At 40.7% G+C, this 22,936-nt stretch overlaps 1 protein-coding gene across 6 annotated transcripts in view; it reads left to right on the top strand.

The window, feature by feature from the left end:
- The window catches only part of DHX40 (DEAH-box helicase 40), a 45,303-nt gene that overhangs the window by 12,050 nt on the left and 10,317 nt on the right, over nt 1-22,936 (top strand). For 4 of the 6 annotated variants that reach the window (XM_074019093.1, XM_005583868.4, XM_015437885.3 and 1 more), the window contains 4 exons: nt 1,369-1,455; nt 1,594-1,776; nt 9,825-9,905; nt 12,147-12,304. In XM_074019093.1, the coding sequence (XP_073875194.1) occupies nt 1,369-1,455; nt 1,594-1,776; nt 9,825-9,905; nt 12,147-12,304 (509 nt within the window). The remainder of the gene's footprint in view (nt 1-1,368; nt 1,456-1,593; nt 1,777-9,824; nt 9,906-12,146; nt 12,305-22,936) is intronic. The other 2 variants (XM_074019094.1, XM_045376078.2) reach the window with 1 other exon arrangement.

Genomic DNA, 22,936 nt, shown 5'->3' with positions numbered 1-22,936 from the left:
GTCTGGACTGATAACTAATGCAGAGTTCTTTAAGACTGGGTTATTTATCATTTACTCAATATATTTTATGTCTTTAGCTAAGTCTGATTGTCTGCCTAAGGAAGGCTGAACCTGAATCTCAGATCCTGTGTGTTTCTTCTGGGTAAAATGGTCACCCAGGTCTGAGAGGAAGTCTTAATTTACTCTGCTTTTCTTTGTTACTTTAAAAATAACGCTAAGGGGTTAAGGGAGTGCTCTCCTGGGTAAATTAACCTCTGTAGTTTTCTGTTTCCTACACAGGCAAAAACCATTAAATAACAAGATTCAGAATGTTGTCTTGTTACTGCTATCCTGCTTTGGTTCCTTACCTGACTTGTTCACCATTTAATTGGCTTAGAATGGCATGTTAAGGGCTAGTTGAAATTAGATTCTGAATCTGTTAAAATGGTCTGAAACTGACTTTCAAGTTTGTGTATTTTTTTTATTGAGGCAAAATTCACATAAAATTAATAATTTAAAAATGAACAATTAAGTAATACTTAGTACATTTACAGTATTGTGCAACCACTGCTTCTACTTAGTTCTAAAATATTTCAACACCTCAAAATAAGACCCCATATCCATTAAGCACATACTCCACATTCCTCTCTCGACCCCAGCCCTTGGCAACTACCAGTCTTACTTTTTGTTTGTATGTGTTTTCTTTTTTTTAAAAATTCTTTAGATGTGTCAGCAGGAAGCAGTATGTATTTTCTGTTCTGAATATTTCATACAAATAGAATCATATAATATGTGGCCTTCTGTGTTTGCTTTCTTTCCCTTAGCATAATATTTTTGAGGTTTGTCAACATTGTAGCATCTATCTGTACTTCATTCTTTTTTGTGGCTGAATAATATTGCATAGTGTGAGTGTGTGTGTGTGTATATATATATATACAATTGTGTGTGTATATGTACTGCATACATATATGCAAAGCATTTTGTTCATCCCTTCATCCATTAATGAATGGTTAATGGACATTTAGGTTGTTTTTACCTTATGGCTATGATTCATAGTGCTAATATGAACATTGGTCTATAAGTATTTATTTGAATACTTGTTCTCAGTTCTTTTTGGTGTATACTTAGAAGCAGAGTTGCTGGATCATATGGTCATTTTGTGTTTAACTTTTTGAGGACCCCTGAACAATTTTCCACCTTGGCTGAACTGTTTTACATTCCCATCAGCAACATATGAGGGTTCCAATTTCTTGACTTTCAAGTTTTACACGTAACATAAAAGGCATTGTGTACTTGCTAGTTTGCTAGAAAAGGAGAAACCAAAGTGGTTAAAAATTAACAAGTCTTCTTTTATTTTCCAGAAACTTAACTTGCTTTGATTCTTCTTAGATATGTGGTAGATGGTGGCTTTGTGAAGCAGTTAAATCACAACCCCAGATTAGGGTTGGACATCCTGGAGGTGGTTCCAATTTCAAAGTAAGTCTCTATGTCAAATCTTTTTATTCAAAGAACAACTGATTAGGTAATTTCTAGCTGGTTTGGGGAGAAAAAGTAAATTACCTGAGAAACCCACAGAATGTTTTGGAGACTTTTTGCGTTATTTTCCTTCTGTAGGAGCGAGGCATTACAGCGAAGTGGCCGAGCTGGCAGGACTTCTTCAGGAAAATGCTTTCGGATCTATAGTAAAGATTTTTGGAACCAGTGTATGCCTGACCATGTGATCCCTGAAATTAAGAGAACTAGTTTGACATCTGTAGTTCTGACCTTAAAGTGCCTTGCCATACACGATGTCATAAGGTATGTAGACAACTAGAAAAAAAAAGAAAAACTTGTTAGCATAAAGCCAAGTTATTGGCTCAAAAATTATTTTGAAATATTTGACTCATACATCCCTGAGAGTTTAGGCTAACCTCTTTTAGAGGTTGGTTTTTATATTGGTTGCTTTTCTTCTTTTTTTTGAGATGGAGTCTTGTTCTGTCGCCCAGGCTGGAAAGCAGTGGCATGATTACCACTCACTGCAACCTCCGCCTCCTGGGTTCAAGCAATTCTCTTGTTTCAGCCTCCTGAGTAGCTGGGACTACAGGTACTGGCCACCATGCCTAGCTGATTTTTGTATTTTTAGTAGAGACGGAGTTTCACCTTGTTGGTCAGGCTGGTCTCGAACTCCTGACCTCAGGTGATCCACCCGCCTTGGCCTCCCAAAATGCTGGGATTACACAGGCCACTGTGCCTTGTCCTGTTGGTTGCTTTTCAATTAAACTAACACAGAAGACTTCCTTGCATTGCTTTAGTAGGATCTCTTGCTCATGATTAACCTTGGCTTAATGGTGGCGTTGGGGGGTTGTGCTGATGTTTATTTGGATCACTTAATGACCACTGTTTATTTGTAATGAAAGGTATATAATGAGTTGGGCATAAGGGCTTATGCCTGTAATCCCAACACTGTGGGTGGCCAAAGTGGGAAGGTTGCTTGAGCCTGGGAGTTCGAGATGAGCCTGGGCAACATAGTGAGACCTTGTCTCTACAATTAAAAGAAAAAAAAAAGAGTCTGATATGGTGCATGTTTGAGTCCCAGATATTTGGAAGCTGAGATGGGAAGATCGCTGGAGCCTGGGAGGTAGAGGCTGCAGTGAGCCATGATTGCACCAGCGCACTCCAGCCTGGGCAACAGAGTGAGACCCTGTTTCAAAAGAAAGGGGCTGGGTGCGGTGGCTCACATCCGTAATCCCAGCATTTTGGGAGGCCAAGGTGGGAGGATCCCTTGAGGCCAGGAGTTTGAGACCCGCCTGGCCATCCTGGTGAAACCCTGTAGCTACTGAAAATGCAAAAATTAGCTGAGTTTGGTGACATGTGATTGTAGTCCCAGCTACTCCAGAGGCTGAAGCACGAGAATCACTTGAACCCAGGAGGCAGAGGTTGCAATGTGCCAAGATCACACCACTGCACTCCAGCCTGGTCAACAGAGTGAGATTATGTCTCAAAAAAAAAAAGGGTATACATTGGAAAGTGGAGTGTTTTTTTTTGTATGGCCAGCATTATACTATATACCATGAAAGACAGAGTAATACTCTGTAGTTTTTTGCTTTCACTAAGCTTAAGCTTAAGTTATATTAGAGAAATAAGGTTCAGACATGTGAAATGAAGGATAGAATAACAGTTCTATCCTTTAGAACAGTTAAATTAGCCAAATGTTAAACAATATAATTTATTGGTATAGGATAGAATATTGTTGTAGATTGAAATTTCTATCATACATGGTAGAGGAATTAGTGGAGGAAAGTGCTATCTTGTTCTTTATTTTGTTCTTAATTCCCTTGGAATTTAAAAGTGTTCAGGAATTTTGGGGGAGGATAACCGTGCAGTTTTTAAATTCATAGTAAGTGATTATTAGGTGCATCCAAATATGTATTGTAGGCCAGGTGTGGTGGCTCATGCCCGTAATCCCAGCACTTTGGGAGGCTGAGATGGGTTGATCACCTGAGGTCAGGAGTTCAAGGCCACCCTGGCCAACATGGTGAAACCCCATCTCTACTAAAAATACAAAATTAGCCAGGATGGTGGTGCTCGTCTGTAATCCCAGCTACTTGGAAGGCTGAGGCAGGAGAATTACTTGAACCCGCTAGGCAGAGGTTGCAGTGAGCTGAGATCGCGCTCCAGCCTGGGCAACAAGAGCGCAACTCTGCCTCCAAAAACGAAAAACAAAAAAACCCCAAAACCCACAAATACTCATTGTATACTCTTGGAAAGCCAATTTGCCAATTTCAAAATGTTTTGATAGTTATCATTAGACTAGAGATTTTCTGAATGAGAATATGTAGATACTAGAAAGAGAAAAGCATGTAATACATGAAATTCTGACTGTAACAATAAATTATACCAGTGAAAAGAAGGAAAGAGCCATTTAAAGAAATCCAGATAGCCAAACAGAAAACTTTCAGATGAACCTAGATTTTAAAATAATGTCTTGATTTTTTTCATTTGGGGAAAAAGGGCCGTTTTTGGAAATAGTTGCTCAGTAAGCTTAATATTGACTCCTAGTATATTCACAAAGGATAGCAGAGCAGCCTCTAACCAAGAATGGGTATATATTAGAAAAATAGGAACAGTAATTAATATCATCTGCACTGAATTATTTTTCCATCTTAAGTCTTAAAACCTATGTGTACTAAAAATCGCAAAATTTTGTTTCAAAATGCTTGAAACAAAAACCAAACAGGCTTCCTTTTTAAAAAGTATAAAGAATAAGGAGAGGTAGACCCAGTGTTTGGGATAGATGGTATAGTATTCACAGATGACAGAAAGAAAATGGAGCTTCTCAGTTATTATTTTGCTTTCCCTTTCTCTTCCATCAGGAAGAATGATTTTAAAACTGAAAATGCAAGAACAGGTCTGAATAAGAAGGAATTGATGACAAAGATGGATTAGGAAATAATGAGGGAAAACCCAACCACCATAAATGATTTTGTCTTGAGCATTTAGACATTATTTCTGTGGTGCTAAAAGTACTTGCAGATTTAGTGTCAGAGTCGTAGGTCATCTGTGAGAAATTATGCAGAATAGGTTATCAGAAAATGGTGAGAAAGGCAAATGTCTTGATTTTTTTCATTTAGTAAAAAGGGCGGGTTCTGGAAACAACTACCCAGTAAGCTTGACATTGATTACTAGGGAACTCTATTACTTATATAAACTTATTGAGAATGGTTTAAGGAAATTTAACAATGATTAATGAGTATGAATTTTAAAAGTTCACAATGAATATGTTATTTTTTGTTGTTGTTGTGTTTGGTTTTGGTTTTCTGAGACAGGATCTCACTCTGTCACCCGGGCTGGAGAGCAGTAGTGCAATCTCAGCTCACTGTAACCTCTGCCTCCCAGGTTCAAGCGATTCTCATGTCTCAGCCTTCTGAGTGACTGGGATTACCTGCGTGTTCCACCATGCCTGGCCGAATATGTCATTATAAGCCATTTCCTTTTCAGGACCATCCACATAATGGGTGCTCCGCAAGAATTTATTGAAAGTTAACCTAATGTCTTTTATTTTCAGCACAGTACTTAACAATACTGCATTTGATATCTTTGTGAATAAAAAAGTCGTCTGTAGATGACAGTACTGCTGATTATAGTTGCCAAATAGCCTACTCTAAAAAAGTATTAATTAATTGCTTAGTGTAGACTAGGTGAAGGTTTTACTAGTATTGTGCTGGACTTAGTTTTTTCTTGATAAACATTTTTAATAATGATATTGAATAAAAATATTGAAGTCATGATTACTTTTTCTGGAAAATATCTTAATATCTAATAGGTAGATTATTACAACCAAGCTTTATTTTATTTTTTTATTTTATTGTACTTTAAGTTCTAGGGTACATGTGCACAACGTGCAGGTTTTTTACATATGTATACATGTGCCATGTTGGTGTGCCGTACCCATTAACTCGTCATTTACATTAGGTATATCTCCTAATGCTATCCCTCCCCACTCTCCCCACCGACAACAGGCCCCAGTGTGTGATGTTCCCCTTCCTGTGTCCAAGTGTTCTCATTGTTCAATTCCTACCTATGAGTGAGAACATGTGGTGTTTGGTTTTTTGTCCTTGTGATATAGTTTGCTGAGAATGATGGTTTCCAGCTTCATCCATGTTCCTGCAAAAGACATGAACTCATCATTTTTTATGGCTGCGTAGTATTCCGTGGTGTATATGTGCCACATTTTCTTAATCCAGTCTATCATTGTTGGATGTTTGGGTTGATTCCAAGTCTTTGCTATTGTGAATAATGCCGCAATAAACATACGTGTGCATGTGTCTTTATAGCAGCATGATTTATAATCCTTTGAGTATGCACCCAGTAATGGGATGGCTGGGTCAAATGGTATTTCTAGTTCTAGATCCCTGAGGAATTGTCACACTGTCTTCCACAATGGTTGAACAAGTTTACAGTCCCTCCAACAATGTAAAATTGTTCCTATTTCTCCACATCCTCTCCAGCACCTGGTGTTTCCTGACTTTTTAATGATCACCATTCTAACTGGTATGAGATGGTATCTCATTGTGGTTTTGATTTGTATTTCTCTGATGGCCGGTGATGATGAGCATTTTTTCATGTGTCTGTTGGCTGCATAAATGTCTTCTTTTGAAAAGTGTCTGTTCATATCCTTCGCCCACTTGTTGATGGGGTTGTTTGTTTTTTTCTTGTAAATTTGTTTGAGTTCATTGTAGATTCTGAATATTAGCCCTTTGTCAGATGAGTAGATTGCAAAAATTTTCTCCCATTCTGTAGGTTGCCTGTTCACTCTGATGGTAGTTTCTTTTGCTGTATAGAAGCTCTTTAGTTTAATTAGATCCCATTTGTCAATTTTGGCTTTTGTTGCCATTGCTTTTGGTGTCTTAGACATGAAGTCCTTGCCCATGCCTATGTCCTGAGTGGTATTGCCTAGGTTTTCTTCTAGGGTTTCAGGGTTTTTATGGTTTTCGGTCTAACATTTAAGTCTTTAATCCATCTTGAATTAATTTTTGTAAAAGGTGTAAGGAGGGGATCCAGTTTCAGCTTTCTACATATGGCTAGCCAGTTCTCCCAAAACCGTTTATTAAATAGGGAATCCTTTCCCCATTTCTTGTTTTTCTCAGGTTTGTCAAAGATCAGATGGTTGTAGATGTATGGTATTATTTCTGAGGGCTGTGTTCTGTTCCATTGGTCTATATCTCTGTTTTGGTACCAGCACCATGCTGTTTTGGTTACTGTAGCTTTGTAGTATAGTTTGAAGTCAGGTAATGTGTTGCCTCCAGCTTTGTTCTTTTGGCTTAGGATTGACTTGGCAATGTGGACTCTTTTGGTTCCATATGAACTTTAAAGTAATTTTTTCCAATTCTGTGAAGAATGTCATTGGTAGCTTGATGGGGATGGCATTGAATCTATAAATTACCTTGGGCAGTGTGGCCATTTTCATGATATTGATTCTTCCTATCCATGAGCATGGAATGTTCTTCCATTTGTTTGTATCCTCTTTTGTTTTGTTGAGCAGTGGTTTGTAGTTCTCCTTGAAGAGGTCCTTCACCATCCCTTGTAAGTTGGATTCCTAGGTATTTTATTCTCTTTGAAGCAATTGTGAATGGGAGTTCACTCATGATTTGGTTCTGTGTTTGTCTGTTATTGGTGTATAAGAATGCTTGTGATTTTTGCACATTGATTTTGTATCCTGAGACTTTGCTGAAGTTGCTTATCAGCTTAAGGAGATTTTGGGCTGAGACGATGGGGTTTTCTAGATACACAATCGTGTCATCTGCAAACAGGGACAATTTGACTTCCTCTTTTCCTAATTGAATTCCCTTTATTTCTTTCTCCTGCCTGATTGTCCTGGCCAGAACTGCCAACACTATGTTGAATAGGAGTGGTGAGAGAGGGCATCCCTGTCTTGTGCCAATTTTCAAAGGGAATGCTTCCATTTTTTGCCCATTCAGTATGATATTGGCTGTGGGTTTGTCATAAATAGCTCTTATTATTTTGAGATACATCCCATTAATACCTAATTTATTGAGAGTTTTTAGCATGAAGGGCTGTTGAATTTTGTCAAAGGCCTTTTCTGCATCTATTGAGATAATCATGTGGTTTTTGTCATTGGTTCTGTTTATATGCTGGATTACGTTTATTGATTTGCGTATGTTGAACCAGCCTGGCATCACAGGGATGAAGCCCACTTGATCATGGTAGATAAGCTTTTTGATGTGTTGCTGGATTCAGTTTGCCAGTATTTTATTGAGGATTTTTGCATCGATGTTCATCAGGGATATTGGTCTAAAATTCTCTTTTTTTGTTGTGTCTCTCCCAGGCTTTGGTATCAGGATGATGCTGGCCTCATAAAATGAGTTAGGGAGGATTCCCTCTTTTTCTATTGATTGCAGTAGTTTGAGAAGGAGTGGTACCAGCTCCTCCTTGTACCTCTGGTAGAATTCAGCTGTGAATCTGTCTGGTCCTGGACTTTTTTTGGTTGGTAGGCTGTTAATTATTGCGTCAATTTCAGAGCCTGTTATTGGTCTATTCAGAGATTCACCTTCTTCCTGGATTAGTCTTGGGAAGGGTGTGTGTGTTGAGGAATTTATCCATTTCTTCTAGATTTTCTAGTTTATTTGCGTAAAGGTGTTTATAGTGTTCTCTGATGGTAGTTTGTATTTCTGTGGGATTGGTGGTGTTATCCCCTTTATCATTTTTTATTGCATCTATTTGATTCTTCTCTCTTTTCTTCTTTATTAGTCTTGCTAGTGGTCTATCAATTTTGTTGATCTTTTCAAAAAACCAGCTCCTGGATTCATTGTTTTTTTTGGAAGGTTTTTTGTGTCTCTATCTCCTTCAGTTCTGCTCTGATCTTAGTTATTTCTTGCTTTCTGCTAGCTTTTGAAAGTGTTTGCTCTTGCTTCTCTAGTTCTTTTAATTGTGATGTTAGGGTGTCAATTTTAGATCTTTCCTGCTTTCTCTTGTGGGCATTTAGTGCTATAAATTTCCCTCTACACACTGCTTTAAATGTGTCCCAGAGATTCTGGTATATTGTGTCTTTGTTCTCATTGGTTTCAAAGAACGTCTTTATTTCTGCCTTCATTTCGTTATTTACCCAGTAGTCATTCAGGAGCAGGTAAAACCAAACTTTAAAATGACTAACAGATTAGAACCATGGGCAAAAATCAACAGGGTATACATTTGAAAGGATATATTTTATATCCTGTGTTTGGGATGTACAATAGCAAATACATGTGGTAGATATCTGAAATTATTAGATCATCACAAACTTAATATGAACTTATAGCTATGGCTCTGTTTAAAAAATTTGTTTTAGGCCGGGTGCGGTGGCTCATGCCTGTAATCCCAGCACTTCGGGAGGCTGGGCGGGCAGATCACGAGGTCAGGAGATTGAGACCATCCTGGCTAACATGGTGAAACCCTGTCTCTACTAAAAATACAAAAAATTAGCTGGGTGTGGTGACAGGCACCTGTAGTCCCAGCTACTCAGGAGGCTGAGGCAGGAGAATGGCGTGAACCCGGGAGGCGGAGCTTGCAATGAGCCCAGATTACGCCACTGCACTCCAACCTGGGCAACAGAGTGAGACTCCGTCTCAAAAAAAAAATTAAATTAAATTTAAAAAGTATTTTGAGGCCGGATGTGGTGGCTCACGCCTGTAATCCTAGCACTTTGGGAGGCCAAGGTGGGCGGATTGCTTAAGCACTGGAGTTCAAGACCAGCCTGGGCAACACGGCGAAACCCTGTCTCTACTAAAACACAAAAAATTAGCCAGGCGTGGTGGTATGTGCCTGTAGTCCTAGCTACTCGGGAGGCTGAGGCAGGAGAATTGCTTGAACCTGGGAGATGGAGGTTGCAGTGCGCAGAGATCGTGCCATCGCACTCCAGCCTGGGCAACAGAGTGAGTCTCCGTCTCCAAAAAGAAAAAAGCATTTTAAGGTACTATTGAACAATTTATAATTTTCAGCCACTTTCAATTAATATTTCTCTACTATTTTTATAAAAGTTTGGAAAAAAATTATGGAGTACAGAAAAGAGTACACTTGACATTGGCTGTGAAGGATGGGTGGGGCAGGATTAGGATAAGTAGGGAGACTGGTGAGAGTATTTCAGCTAAGGGGAGTCAAAAAGAATCACTTCTTGAAGTAGAGGAGTGTGATTCAGAAAAAAATTATTTCCTCTTTTGCTGAATGCTGATCATGATTATAGAATTTTTTTTAGAAAAAGATGACTTGAAAAATAGAAATAAAACCTTTTAAAGAAATTTTCGTCATATCTATATAAAATCCTACCATGTTCAAGGAATGCCTCTCACTTCATATCTTATTTAAACACACAGGTTTCCCTATTTGGATCCACCTAATGAGAGACTTATTTTAGAAGCTCTTAAACAACTTTACCAGTGTGATGCTATTGACAGGTAAAAAAAAAAAAAAAGAAAAACGCATAACCAAAATAGATATTGATCTCTTTTTAAACAGGGCTCTAAATACCTTTCTCTATCAGTAGAAAATAATTTGTTTACATTGAATGGATTGTTTTACTTGAAGTTAGAATTTGTCGTTAGTCTTTCATCACAATTCTGATTGAAAAACTAGCCTGGCGCGGTGGCTCACGCCTGTAATCCCAGCACTTTGGGAGGCTGAGGTGGGTGGATCATGAGGTCGGGAGATTGAGACCATCCTGGCTAACATGGTGAAGCCCTGTCTCTACTAAAAATACAAAAACAGTATTAGCTGGGTATGGTTGCGGGCGCCTGTAGTCCCAGCTACTTGGGAGGCTGAGGCGGGAGAATGGTGTGAACCTGGGAGGCGGAGCTTGCAGTGAGCCAAGATCGTGCCACTGCACTCCAGCCTGGGTGGCAGAGCGAGACTTCGTCTAAAAAAAACAAAAAAAGAGAGAGAAAAACTACAAGATAAAACCCCTTTTGTTTAATAAATATTGGTATTGTTTAACAAGTAATTTCTGAGTACCATTTTAGTGCCAGGCATTATGCTAGATACATAAAAATGATAAAGGAGCCAGAGTCCTTGTTTTTATGTTTGTGTGATGGGGTAAAGTTTGATATTAATAATTATTATTCTCTTGGATGTGTGTGGTGGCTCACGCCTGTAATTCCAGCACTTTGGGAGGACAAGGCGGGCAGATTGCTTGAGTACAATTGTTCGAGACCTGTCTGGGAAATAGTAAAACCCATCTCCACTGTAAATACAAAAATCAGACGGTCGTGGTGGCACACACCAGTAGTTCCAGCTACTCAGGAAGCTGAGGTGGGAGGATCACTTGAGCTTCGGAGGTGGGGGTTGCAGTGAGTTGAGGAGATTGCGCCATTGCACTCCAGCCTGAGGGACAGAGCAAGACCTTGTCTCCAAAAAAAAAAAAAAAAAAAAGGTAAAATAAAATAAAAAATACAATTATTATTCTGTCATGTCTTCAAAGACATTTTCTTTCTTTCTTTTTTTTTTTTTTTTTTTGAGACGGAGTCTTGCTCTGTCACCCAGGCTGGAGTGCAGTGGCCGGATCTCAGCTCACTGCAAGCTCCGCCTCCCGGGTTTATGCCGTTCTCCTGCCTCAGCCTCCCGAGTAGCTGGGACTACAGGCGCCCGCCACCTCGCCCGGCTAGTTTTTCTGTATTTTTTAGTAGAGACGGGGTTTCACCGTGTTAGCCGGGATCGTCTCTCGATCTCCTGACCTCGTGATCCGCCCGTCTCGGCCTCCCAAAGTGCTGGGATTACAGGCTTGAGCCACCGCGCCCGGCCTTTTTTTTTTTTTTTTTGAGACAGAGTTTTGCTCTTGTTGTCCAGGCTGGCCTGGAGTACAATGGTGCAATCTCAGCTCACTGCAGTCTCCGCCTCCCAGGTTCAAGCAATTCTCCTGCCTCAGCTCCCAAGGAGCTGGGGTTATAAGCATGTACCACCATGCCCTGGTAATTTTTTTATATTTTGGTAGAGACAGGGTTTCACCATATTGGTCAGGCTGGTCTCGAACTCCTGACCTCAAGTGATCCACCTACCTCAGCCTCCCAAAGTGCTAGGATTACTGGTGTCAGCCACTGCACTGGGCCCTTCTATGCTTTTGTAACATGTTTGTATCTTTTATTATATTCGTTTATTCTGCCTCATTGCTTACTGGATGTATTATAACTTTTGACAGTAGGGATTTATCTTCGTGTTTCTCTTAGCAGTAACCACAGTATTTAATTTTTTTTGGTTTTTTTTTTTTCGTTTGTTTTTTGTTTTTTGAGATGGAGCCTGGCTTTGTCATTCAGGCTGGAGTGCAGGGGCACGATCTCAGCTCACTGCAACTCCTGCCTCCCAGGTTTGAGTGATTCTCCTGCCTCAGCCTCCCAAGTAGCAGGGACTACAAGTGCATGCCACCACACCCAGCTAATTTTTGTGTTTTTAATAGAAATGGGGTTTTGCCATGTTGGCCAGGCTGGTCTTGAACTCCTGACCTCAGGTGATCCACCTGCCTCAGCTTCCCAAAGTGCTAGGATTATAGGCATGAGCCACCACGGTTGGCCTAATTTTCTTAAATTGAATTGAACTTCTGGAGGTGATTGGAGGTAATGTAAATTATATTTGATTTATTCTGAATGATGAATGTTACATTTGAACTCTCCCAATGTAGAAAGACTTAAAAACTTTTTCTTTGTATTAAGGAGTGGCCATGTCACCAGATTGGGTTTGTCTATGGTGGAGTTTCCTTTGCCTCCACATCTGACATGTGCAGTAATAAAAGCTGCTTCCCTGGATTGTGAAGATCTACTACTTCCAATAGCAGCAATGTTGTCTGTGGAAAACGTCTTCATTAGACCTGGTAAGATGTTTATTTTAAGTTGTGTTTTTTAAAATTAATAAACTTGGCCGGGCACGGTGGCTCACGCCTGTAATCCCAGCACTTTGGGAGGGCAAGGAGGGTGGATTGCTTGAGGTCAGGAGTTGGAAGACCAGCATGACCAACATGGTGAAACCCCATCTCTACTAAAAAAGGAAAAATACAATTTAAAAAATTACTAGAGTTAATTTTTTTTTTTTTTTAATTTTTTTTTTTTTTTTTGAGACGGAGTCTCGCTCTGCCGCCCAGGCTGGAGTACAGTGGCCGGATCTCAGCTCACTGCAAGCTCCGCCTCCCGGGTTCACGCCATTCTCCTGTCTTAGCCTCCCGAGTAGCTGGGACTACAGGCGCCCGCCACCTTGCCCGGCTAGTTTTTTGTATTTTTAGTAGAGACGGGGTTTCACCGTGTTAGCCAGGATGGTCTCGATCTCCTGACCTCGTGATCTGCCCGTCTTGGCCTCCCAAAGTGCTGGGATTACAGGCTTGAGCCACCACGCCCGGCCTTGGAGTTTATTTTTTAGAGAATTTTTAAGTTTACAGAAAAATTGAGTAGAAAGTACAGAGGGTTCACATTCATCCTCTCAACCTCCCACAGCAATTTATCCTATTAACAGCTTTCATTTGTATGACACATAAGTTGCAATTGGTGAGCCAATATTGACACCTTATTATTAACTAAAGGGATCACTGTTTGTGCTATATGGTTTTAGCTGGGATTACAGGCATGTGCCGTTATGCCTGGCTAATTTTGTATTTTTAGTAAAGACGTAGTTTCTCCATGTTAGTCAGGCTGGTCTCGAACTCCTGACCTCAGGTGATCTGCCCACCTTGGCCTCCCAAAGTGCTGGGATTACAGGCATGAGCCAGCACGCCCAGCCGGGTTGTTTTCTTATTGTTAAGAGGTCTTTGCATATTTTAAATAGTTCTTTAACAGATATCTTTTGTAAATATGTTCTCCTAGTCTGTGGTTTATCTTCTTTTTTTTTTTTTTCCTCTCAGTCGCCCAGGCTGGAGTGCAGTGACGCGATCTCGGCTAACTGCAAGCTCCGCCTCCCGGGTTCATGCCATTCTCCTGCCTCAGCCTCCCAAGGAGCTGGGACTACAGGTGCCCACCGCCACGCCTGGCTAATTTTTTGCATTTTTAGTAGAGACGGGGTTTTACCGTGTTAGCCAGGATGGTCTCGATCTCCTGACCTCGTGATCTGCCCACCTCGGCCTCCTAAAGTGCTGGGATTACAGGCGTGAGCCACCGCGCCCAGCCTGGTTTATCTTCTAATTGTTTTGACATTGCCTTTTGCAGTGCAGAAGTTTTTATTTTTGATGAAGTATACCTTATCAATTATTTCTTTCATAGATTGTGTCTTTATTGTTGTTTCTAAAAAAGTCATTGTCATACCCAAAGTCATCTAGATTTTCTCTTCTATTGTCTTTTAGTATTTGGGTGTACAGTTGTTGCGGTACCATTTGTTCAAAACACTATCCTTTTTCTGTTGAAATGCCTTCACTTCTTTGTTAAATATCAGCTGACGGTGCTTATATGGGTCTGTTTCTGGGCTCTGTATCTTGTTCCATTTATCTGATTGTTCTTCCACCAATACCACACTGTTTTGGTTATTGGAGCTTTATAGTAACTCTTGAAGTTTTGTTCTTCCTCTTCAAAATTGTTTAGGCCATTCTGGGTCTTTTTCATATAAACTTCAGTCTATTGAAATTCACAAAATAACTTGCTGGGATTTTTTTTTTTTTTTTTGAGACAGAGTGTCTCTCTGTCACCCAAGCTGGAGTGCAGTGGCCTGATCTGGGCTCACTGCAAGCTCCGCCTCCTGGGTTCATGCCATTCTCTCGCCTCAGCCTCCTGAGTAGCTGGAACTACAGGTGACCGCCACAACGCCTGGCTAAGTTTTTGTATTTTTAGTAGAGACAGGGTTTCACCGTGTTAGCCAGGATGGTCTCAATCTCCTGACCTTGTGATCCACCTGCCTTGGCCTCCCAAAGTGCTGGGATTACAGGCATGAGCCACTGCGCCCGGCCCTTGCTGGGATTTTAATTGGGATTGTGTTGTAATTAAGATAGATCAAGTCGGGCCAGGCGCGGTGGCTCAAGCCTGTAATCCCAGCACTTTGGGAAGCCGAGACGGGTGGATCACGAGGCCAGGAGATCGAGACCATCCTGGCTAACCCGGTGAAACCCCGTCTCTACTAAAAAATACAAAAAATTAGCTGGGCGAGGTGGCGGGCGCCTGTAGTCCCAGCTACTCGGGAGGCTGAGGCAGGAGAATGGCGTAAACCCAGGAGGCGGAGCTTGCAGTGAGCTGAGATCCAGCCACTGCACTCCAGCCTGGGTGACAGAGCGAGACTCCGTCTCAAAAAAAAAAAAAAAAAAAAAGATCAAGTTGCGAAGAAATGACATCTTGACAGTATTGTCTTCCTATCCATGTACATGGAATATCTCTTCATTTATTTAGACTGCCAGTAATTCACTGAGCATTTGCTGAGGGTTTACCATGCCTTAGTCCTAGGACAGAAAACTAAGGATAAACAAGTTTTGTTGTTGTTGTTTTTGAGACGGAGTTTCACTCTTGTTGCCCAGGCTGCAGTGCAATGGTGTGATCTCAACTCACTGCAACCTCCTCCTCCCAGGTTCAAGTGAGTCTCCTGCCTCAGCCTCCCAAGTGCTGGGATTACAGGCATGCACCACCATGCCCGGCTAATTTTTGTATTTTTAGTAGAGATGGGGTTTCACCGTGTTGGTCAGGCTGGTCTCGAACTCCTGACCTCAGGTGATCCGCCCACCTCGGCCATGGGATTACAGGCATGAGCCACCATGCCCAGCCCGGATAAACAAGTTTTATATTTTGTTATCCTTTAAGTTAGTTTTTTGGCACAAAGAATATATAATGTTCCTGGCCGAGAGTTAATTTCCTTTCATTAGTAAAGGAAGGTAGTGCTTTTATAGGACATTAGTAATATACTAATCTTTTTTTTTTTTTTTGTAGGATCAAAAGAAAAAGGTAGTTTAGCCCTTGCATCCTTAGAGTATTCTTTTGAAGTTTCCATGTCTTTAAACTTCTGCTTCTTTCTTTTCTTGGTGTGTCAGTATAGGACACAATTTAATTTGACATATGTTAGATTTGTTTTCATGCAGTGGAATAATTTTTTCTTTCAAGGAGCTTCCAAGTGAACAGGATACCTTGTCTGCAGGCAGACAATAGAATGTGTTAGCTCACTGGCTTTATCCCTTTGTAGGCTGGAAGTATCGGTTCCGGATTAATTTATTATTGCCATGATTATAATGGAGGATACATTTTTCTATAAAAATAATCAGTGTACTATTTCAAATAGATTGCAATCTTTTTTTTTTTTTTTTAATTTAAAACATTTTTAAATTTTATTGAGATAAGGTCTCACTGTGTTGCCCAGGCTGGAATGCAGTGGCCTGATCTTGGCTCATTGCAACCTCTGCCTCCCAGGCTCAAGTGATCCTCCCACCTCAGCCTCGCGAGCAGCTGGGACCACAGGTGCTTGCTACTATGCCTGACTAATTTTTTGTATTTTTGTAGAGATGGGGTTTCACTCTGTTGCCCAGGCTGGTCTCGAACTCCTAAGCTCAAGTGACCCACCAGCCTTGGCCTTGTAAAGTGCTGGGATTACAGGCGTGAGCCATTGCACCCAGCAGTTGCAGTCTGAAGTGTCAGAATTTTAATTCTAGTAATACTCCTAATTGCAATTTTTTGTTCTAACAAAATGCTGTGTAAAAATAAGTAATATTAACTGGTTTTCATGAGGTAGTATCAGAGCTAAAAATACCAGTGGGCACAGTGGTATCCCAGCTCCTTGGGAGACTGAGGTGGGATGATTGCTTGAGCCCACAAAATCAGGGCCAGCCTGGGCAACCCCATCTCTAATAAGAAATCAAAAAATAGGCCAGGTGTGCTGGCTCACACTTGTAATCCCAGCACTTTGGGAGGCTGAGGCAGGTGGATCACCTGAGGTCAGGAGTTTGAGACCAGCCTGGCTGACATGGTGAAACCCTGTCTCTACTAAAAATATAAAAATTAGCCAGGCGTGGCGTGCACCTGTGTTCCCAGCTACTGGGGAGGCTGAGGCAGGAGAATTGCTTGAATCCAGGAGACGGAGGTTGCAGTGAGCCGAGATCATGGCACTGCACTCCAGCCTGGGTGACAGAGTGAGACTCCATCCCCAAAAAGAAAGACGGGGGGGGGGGGGATAGAGAGGGGGAGAGAGAGAGAGAGAGAGACAGAGAAACAGAAAGAGATAGGCTAAAATATTTCAAAATCTATTACAGAGTATTGAAGTATTGAGTGCAGGGTTCTGTCCAGCTCCACTACTACTTAATTATCTGACCATGGCCCTAGCTTTTCTGGATTTCATTTTTCATTTGTAAAACCAAGAAGTTGGATTAAGGTGACCTACTCTAATAGTCTTTTAAGGCTAGAAAAAGAAAAATGTTTTTTCCATGTTGGAATATTTAAATAGATAAAATCAGTCTGGTGTTAGCCTTTTTTGGGTGACATTTATTCTTATATAATTTCAAATAAGAATAGCAAAGGAATTCCTTTATACCTTCTATGCAGTTTCAGCAATTTTTAACATTTTACCCCCTTTGCTTTATTATTCTGTCTCCCTCTATATATGTATATATAAATGGATTTTTTCTTTTTCTGAATCATTTAAGAATAAATTGGAAGCATTGTGCTCCCTTACCACAAAACGTTTACATCTATATTAGGCAAGAACAAGGGCAATCTCTCATTTAACCATAGTACCTTAATCAGAATTAAGAAATGGTTTTGTTTTGTTTGAGAGAGAGTCTCACTCTGTTGCTCAGGCGTGAGTGCAGTGGTGGGATCATGGCTCACTGTAGTCTTGACCTCCTGGGCTCAAGCAATTCTCCCACCTCAGCCTCCTTAGTAGCTGGGACCACATGCATATGCTACCCTGCCTGGCTAATTTTTTAAATTTTTTTTGTAGAGATGAGGTCTCGTCTTGTTGCCCAGGTTGGTCTCAAACTCCTAGGCCCAAGCAGTCCTTCTGCTTTGGTCTCCCAAAGTGCTGAGTTTACAGGTATAAGCCACTATGCACAGCCTAAAGTTTGGAAATTTAACATTGATACAATACTACTATACAATATATATATACAAGATATAAAATACAATATTGTATCCATATTGAAATTGTCCATTTTCCCTAGAATCTAGAGAAAGTAGTTTGAGAAATGGTAAGTTATAGTACTGTGAAAAACAACCCTATATAACTACAGTTTGATATTTGTTTACAGTTAATTTTAGGTAAAATTTGCATATAGTGAAATGCATAAATTTTATGTGTATAATTCAATGAATTCTGTAAAATGCTTATACCCATATAACCCAAGCCCTATCACTATATAGAACATTTTTATCACTCTAGCAAGTTCCCTCAGTGCCACTTCTTAGTCAGGTATCACTCTGCCTACCTTTGGTTAAACACTTTTCTTATTTTTTTCTGATTAGTTTGCCTCTTCTGAAACTTCATATAAATAGATTTTTTTTTTTTTTTTGAGACAGAGTCTTGCTCTGTCATCCAGTCTGGAGTGCAGTTGCACAATCTCGGCTCACTGCAACCTTCACTTCCAGGGTTCAAGCAGTTGTCCTGCCTCAGCCTCTTGAGTAGCTGGGATTACAGGCACCCGACACCATGGCTGGCTAATTTTTGTATTTTCAGTAGAGACGATGTTTCGCTGTGTTGGCTAGGCTGGTCTCGAACTCCTGACCTCAGGTGATCCGTCAGCGTCGGCCTCAGCCTCCCAAAGTGCGGGGATTACAGGTGTGAGCCGCCGTGCCCAGCCCAAAACTTCATATAAATAGAATTATACACTCTCCTTTCTTGTGTGTGACTTCTTTTGGTCAACATAATGTATGTTAGGTTTATTCATACTGTTGTATGTATGAATACTTTATTGTTTTTATTGTTGACTAGTATTCCACTTTATGAATATACAGTTGTGCATTATCCTGTTGATGGACATTTGAATTGTTTCTTGTTTAGTTCTATTTTTGAGTAAAGTTGTTTTGAACATTCTTGCACAAAAATTTTGTAGGTGTTTATTTTCATTTCTCTTAGATAAGGTAAATACCTAAGAAAGAAATTTGCTGTGCCATTGAGTAGGTATATGTGAACCTTTAAGAAACTGCCAACCTTTTCCCTAAATAGTTGTACCATTTAAAAATCCCATCAGCAGTGTTTGAGAGTACAGCTTGCACTAAACACCCTTCTAAACATTTGGTATTGCCAGTCACTTTTATTTTACACATTCTATTATGTACCTCTTTGTGGTTTTAATTTGCATTTTCCTGATAACTAATAATGTTGAGCACTTTTTCATGTGCTTATTGGCCATTTATCTGTCTTCCTTTGTGATGTGTCTGTTAGAATATTTTGCCCATGTCTTTTTGAAACGGAGTCTCACTGTGTCGCCCAGGCTGGAGTGCAGTGGCATGATTTTGGCTCACTGCAACCTCTGCCTCCCGGGTTCAAGCAATTCTCCTTCCTCAGCCTCCCAAGTAGCTGGGATTACAGGCTTGCATCCCCATGCCTGGCTAATTTTTGTAATTTTAGTAGAGATGAGGTTTCGCCATGTTGGCCAGGCTGGTCTCAAACTCCTGACCTCAGGTGATCCTCCTGCCTTGGCGTCCCAAAGTGCTGGGATTACAGGTGTGAGCCACCATGCCCAGCCCCTTGTCTTAAATTAAAAAAAAAAACTTTAATTCATGGATTCTTTCTTCTGCCAGCCCAAATCTACTGTTGAGTCCCTTTATGGCAGTTTTCATTTTGTTTTTTGTCCTTGTCAACTCCAGTGGTCAGTGATTCATCGGAGGTTGTACCTAAGCCTTTTAATTTAAGCCAGTGATGTTTTCACCTTTTACTGTTGAATCTGTGTTTGTGGTTCGGAGACTACATTTGTGGTTGAGGGAGCTGATAAATTTGTACTGTGTTCAGCTAAAGAGTAGAGGCTCAGATGTTCTCTCTCTATTTACTTCTCAGAAGGCTTAGCTTTGGGCATGAGAACAGTCTTCTAGAACACCAGGAAGACTATGCTCTTAGCAGGTCTCTCTTTCCTTCACCGATTTCTCCATTGAATTTTTGACTGATCTGTCTCTATTGGTGTTACAGCAAGTTGTTAGTCACCAGTGATTGCTAGCTGCTGGCTCTTTTGTTTTTGACAGTGCCCAGGGCATAAATTGCTCCGTAGTCTTGATCCAAATAAAGTTGGGCACCTCGGCAGGGGCAAGATATTGCCAGTCTTTGATAATCCTTTCCCCATCCTTTCCTGGAAACAATCTCTGTGCTATGAAGCAGGAGGTGGAGAGGGTGGTGGTTAATGGGGGCCTGTTATTCACTGGCTATCCTATCTGGGTCCTCCCTAAATAGCAGAAGCTTGGGGTTGGGGAGTTAGGAGCTGATACTGCGGCTCACTTTGCATCTTCCTCAGCACAAAGCCTTGTGAGATGCAATCTCTGGATGTTCACTGGTTGCAAACATACAAACCTGGAATAGCTCTAGGAAACTGGGAGTAGTGGGAACTACCACTGAGCTGCTGAATCCAGTGGAACAACTCTTCTGCAACACAGAGCTGTGGGGAATAGAGGACTGCATAAGCTGTCATTAGCTATTACACTTTGATCTTCCCTACCGAGTAGCATTTAGGAGTCAGGGAAAAGTTGCCGCTTTCAGGCTGCCCTGAAGGCTCTTGCATAGCCCTTCCACACACACAGCTGTGGAGGGTGGGGCCATCTTCCTACTGTCCTTACCGAATTCCATAGATTAGGCTTGTCTTAAGCTTTTTAATCAATCTCCAGAGACTTTGAATGATTGTCTTTGGTAATTTTGACTAGTTTAATAGATGTCTCTCTAGAAAAGAAGTTTTACCTAACTCGTCACACTACCATTCCCAATACAGTTGACCCTTGAACACACAGGTTTGAACTGTGGAGGTTTACTTATTTGTAGATTTTTTCTTTCTTTTTTTTTTTGAGACAGAATTTTGCTCTTGTTTCCCAGGTTGGAGTGCAATGGCACAATCTCAACTCACTGCAACTTCCGCCTCCCAGGTTCAGGTGATTCTCCTGCATCAGCCTCCCGAGTAGCTGAGATTACAGACATCCACCACCATGCCCGGCTAATTTTGTATTTTTAGTAGAGATGCGGTTTCTCCATGTTGGTCAGACTGGTCTCAAACTTCCAACCTCAGGTGATCCTCCTGCCTTGGCCTCCCATAGTGCTGGGATTACAAGTGTGAGCCACGTGCCCGGCCAGTTTTTTCAATAAATATATTGGAAAAGTTTTCGGAGATTTGTGACACTTTGAAAAAACTCACAGATGAACTCCATAGCCTGGAAATATCAAAAAAATTAAGAAAACATATGTCATGAAAACATAAAATATGTGTAGGAAATGCTGCGGGATAATTAAGGAATCAGAGAGACTGAGGGGTTGAGGAGGACTTACTTAATTATTTAGGTGCACTGACTCAGTTGGATTAACATCCAAAGGACCGAGCCCTGAACAAAGAGTCAAGCTACCTTTTAAGCATTTCGTGGGGTGGGGGGAGATCTGTGCAGGGGGAGGCATATTATAGAAGCGAGAAACAAAGACAGTTATTTAATTAAGACATGCATTACTTTATTTCTTACTTTTCAAGGAATAACATGTTTTACGACTTGAGATTATCTGTCTAGTGACCTTACAGCTGCACAGCTGGAGAAACGGAGTCTTCACAATGCCTGGGAATGGGAAAGATAAGGCTCACTAGCCACAGAGAGAAAAACAATCAGTTAATTTTAAAGGACTCCATCTCTTTCTCTTCCTCAGGGGGAAGTAGGTTTTCTTACATACAACTGAGTTTTTGCTTATACAGTCTTTAATTTCTTTTAATTCCTAGTCCAGTACTAGTCTATTTTATAATTTACTACCATAAAATATATACAAATCTATTATAAAAAGTTAAAATTTATCAAAAATGCATGCAAACACAGACTGCATGGTGCCGTGATTCTAGGGATTCCAGGAGGCACTGACTCATAGGTAGGCTTGCCTCCTAGTGTTGAGAGCCAGGATGGGGTTGATGCTGGAGTCTAGTGCAGTTTGATTTTTGGCATGATATCTTCTGGGGGACGGCAGTTAGGTGCTTGAAATGAAATATTTTGGGTTAAAAATTAGTATCCCTGGCTGGCGTGTTGGCTCAAGCCTGTAATCCCAGCACTCTGGGAGGCTGGGGTGGGCGAATCACCTGAGGTCAGGAGTTGTAGGCCAACCTGGCCAATATTGTGAAACCCCATCTCTACTAAAAAATTTAAAAATTATTTGGGTGTGGGGGTGTGTGCCTGTAGTCCCAGCCGCTTGGGAGGCTGAGACAGGAGAGTTGCTTGAACTTGGGAGGTGGATGTTGCAGTGAGCCAAGATTGCACCACTGCACTCCAGCCTGGGCAACATAGTGAGACTCTGTCTCAAAAAACGAAACAAAATAAACAAACAAAAAAAACCAAAAAACAAAATTAGTATCCCTGAGCAGTTCAAGAAATGGAGATTAATAATCATTTATATATTTTCCTTACCAGGGTCATTTATATGGTCTGAGATAAATCATACTCTTTTTTTTTTTTTTATTGTTTCTAGCTGCTTCATTCAGTTGTTACCTAGGTAACATAGTTGGAAGCTACTTAAAGCATGAGATAGAAGACTTTATACCTTCATCAGTGTTTTCTTTAATCAAATTGCTTTCCTCCTAGTAACAGGAACTGCTGCTTTGCAGATTCACATTGTATTCTATAGTAAGTGCTGCTCCCTGGAATCAGGCAACATTGTGCCTCTGCTAAATCTAGCTGTGATAAGTATAGGGAATAGGAATTGTGATGTGACGTGTTAGATCGAAGGAAGGATCCCTATGCAGTTTTGAAAAAATGGGACTCTGAAAGATTAGCCCTGGATAAAGTGCTATATGGGGAATTTGGGCAATCAGAGAGCACATCGGTCCTGAATGGGGTCAGGGGAAGTGGTATCAAAGTCAGTAACAGATAAATCTCAAAAATATAATGTTGAGCAAGAGAAAACAGACATATCAAGTACATATTATATGATTCATTTATACAAAGGTTAAAAATGAGCAAAATCCATCTGTAGGATTAGAAGTCAGGATATAGTTACTCTTGTGGAAGGGAATGAATGGGTAGTTACTTGAAGGAGGGCATAAAGGGGGGCTGTTGAGATGCTAGTGATACTGTTTGTTGATCTGGGTACATTGGTATGTTATGTTTGTGAATATTAATTGAGCTACACACTTAATGTCCTGTGTAATTTTCTGTATGCATGTTATACTTCAATATTACATTAAAAAAGAAATTGTTCGTAGTAGGTCAGTTCTGTATATATGGAGATCATGTCTAATTGCCCACAATTGGGAATTGGATAAATAAGAACTGGTTAAATTGTGTTATGTTCCCCATACTCCTGGGGAATACTGTATCATTTTTTTTTTCTTTAGACAAGGTTTCACTCTGTTACCCAGGCCAAAGTGCAGTGATGTGATCACAGCTCACTGTAGCCTCAACCTCCTAGG

This window comes from Macaca fascicularis, chromosome 16 (genome assembly GCF_037993035.2).
Source record: "Macaca fascicularis isolate 582-1 chromosome 16, T2T-MFA8v1.1".
In the NCBI taxonomy this organism is placed as follows: Eukaryota; Metazoa; Chordata; class Mammalia; order Primates; family Cercopithecidae; genus Macaca; species Macaca fascicularis.
The sequence above is the reverse complement of the archived record's forward strand: the minus strand, read 5'-3'. Positions and strand labels throughout refer to the sequence as shown.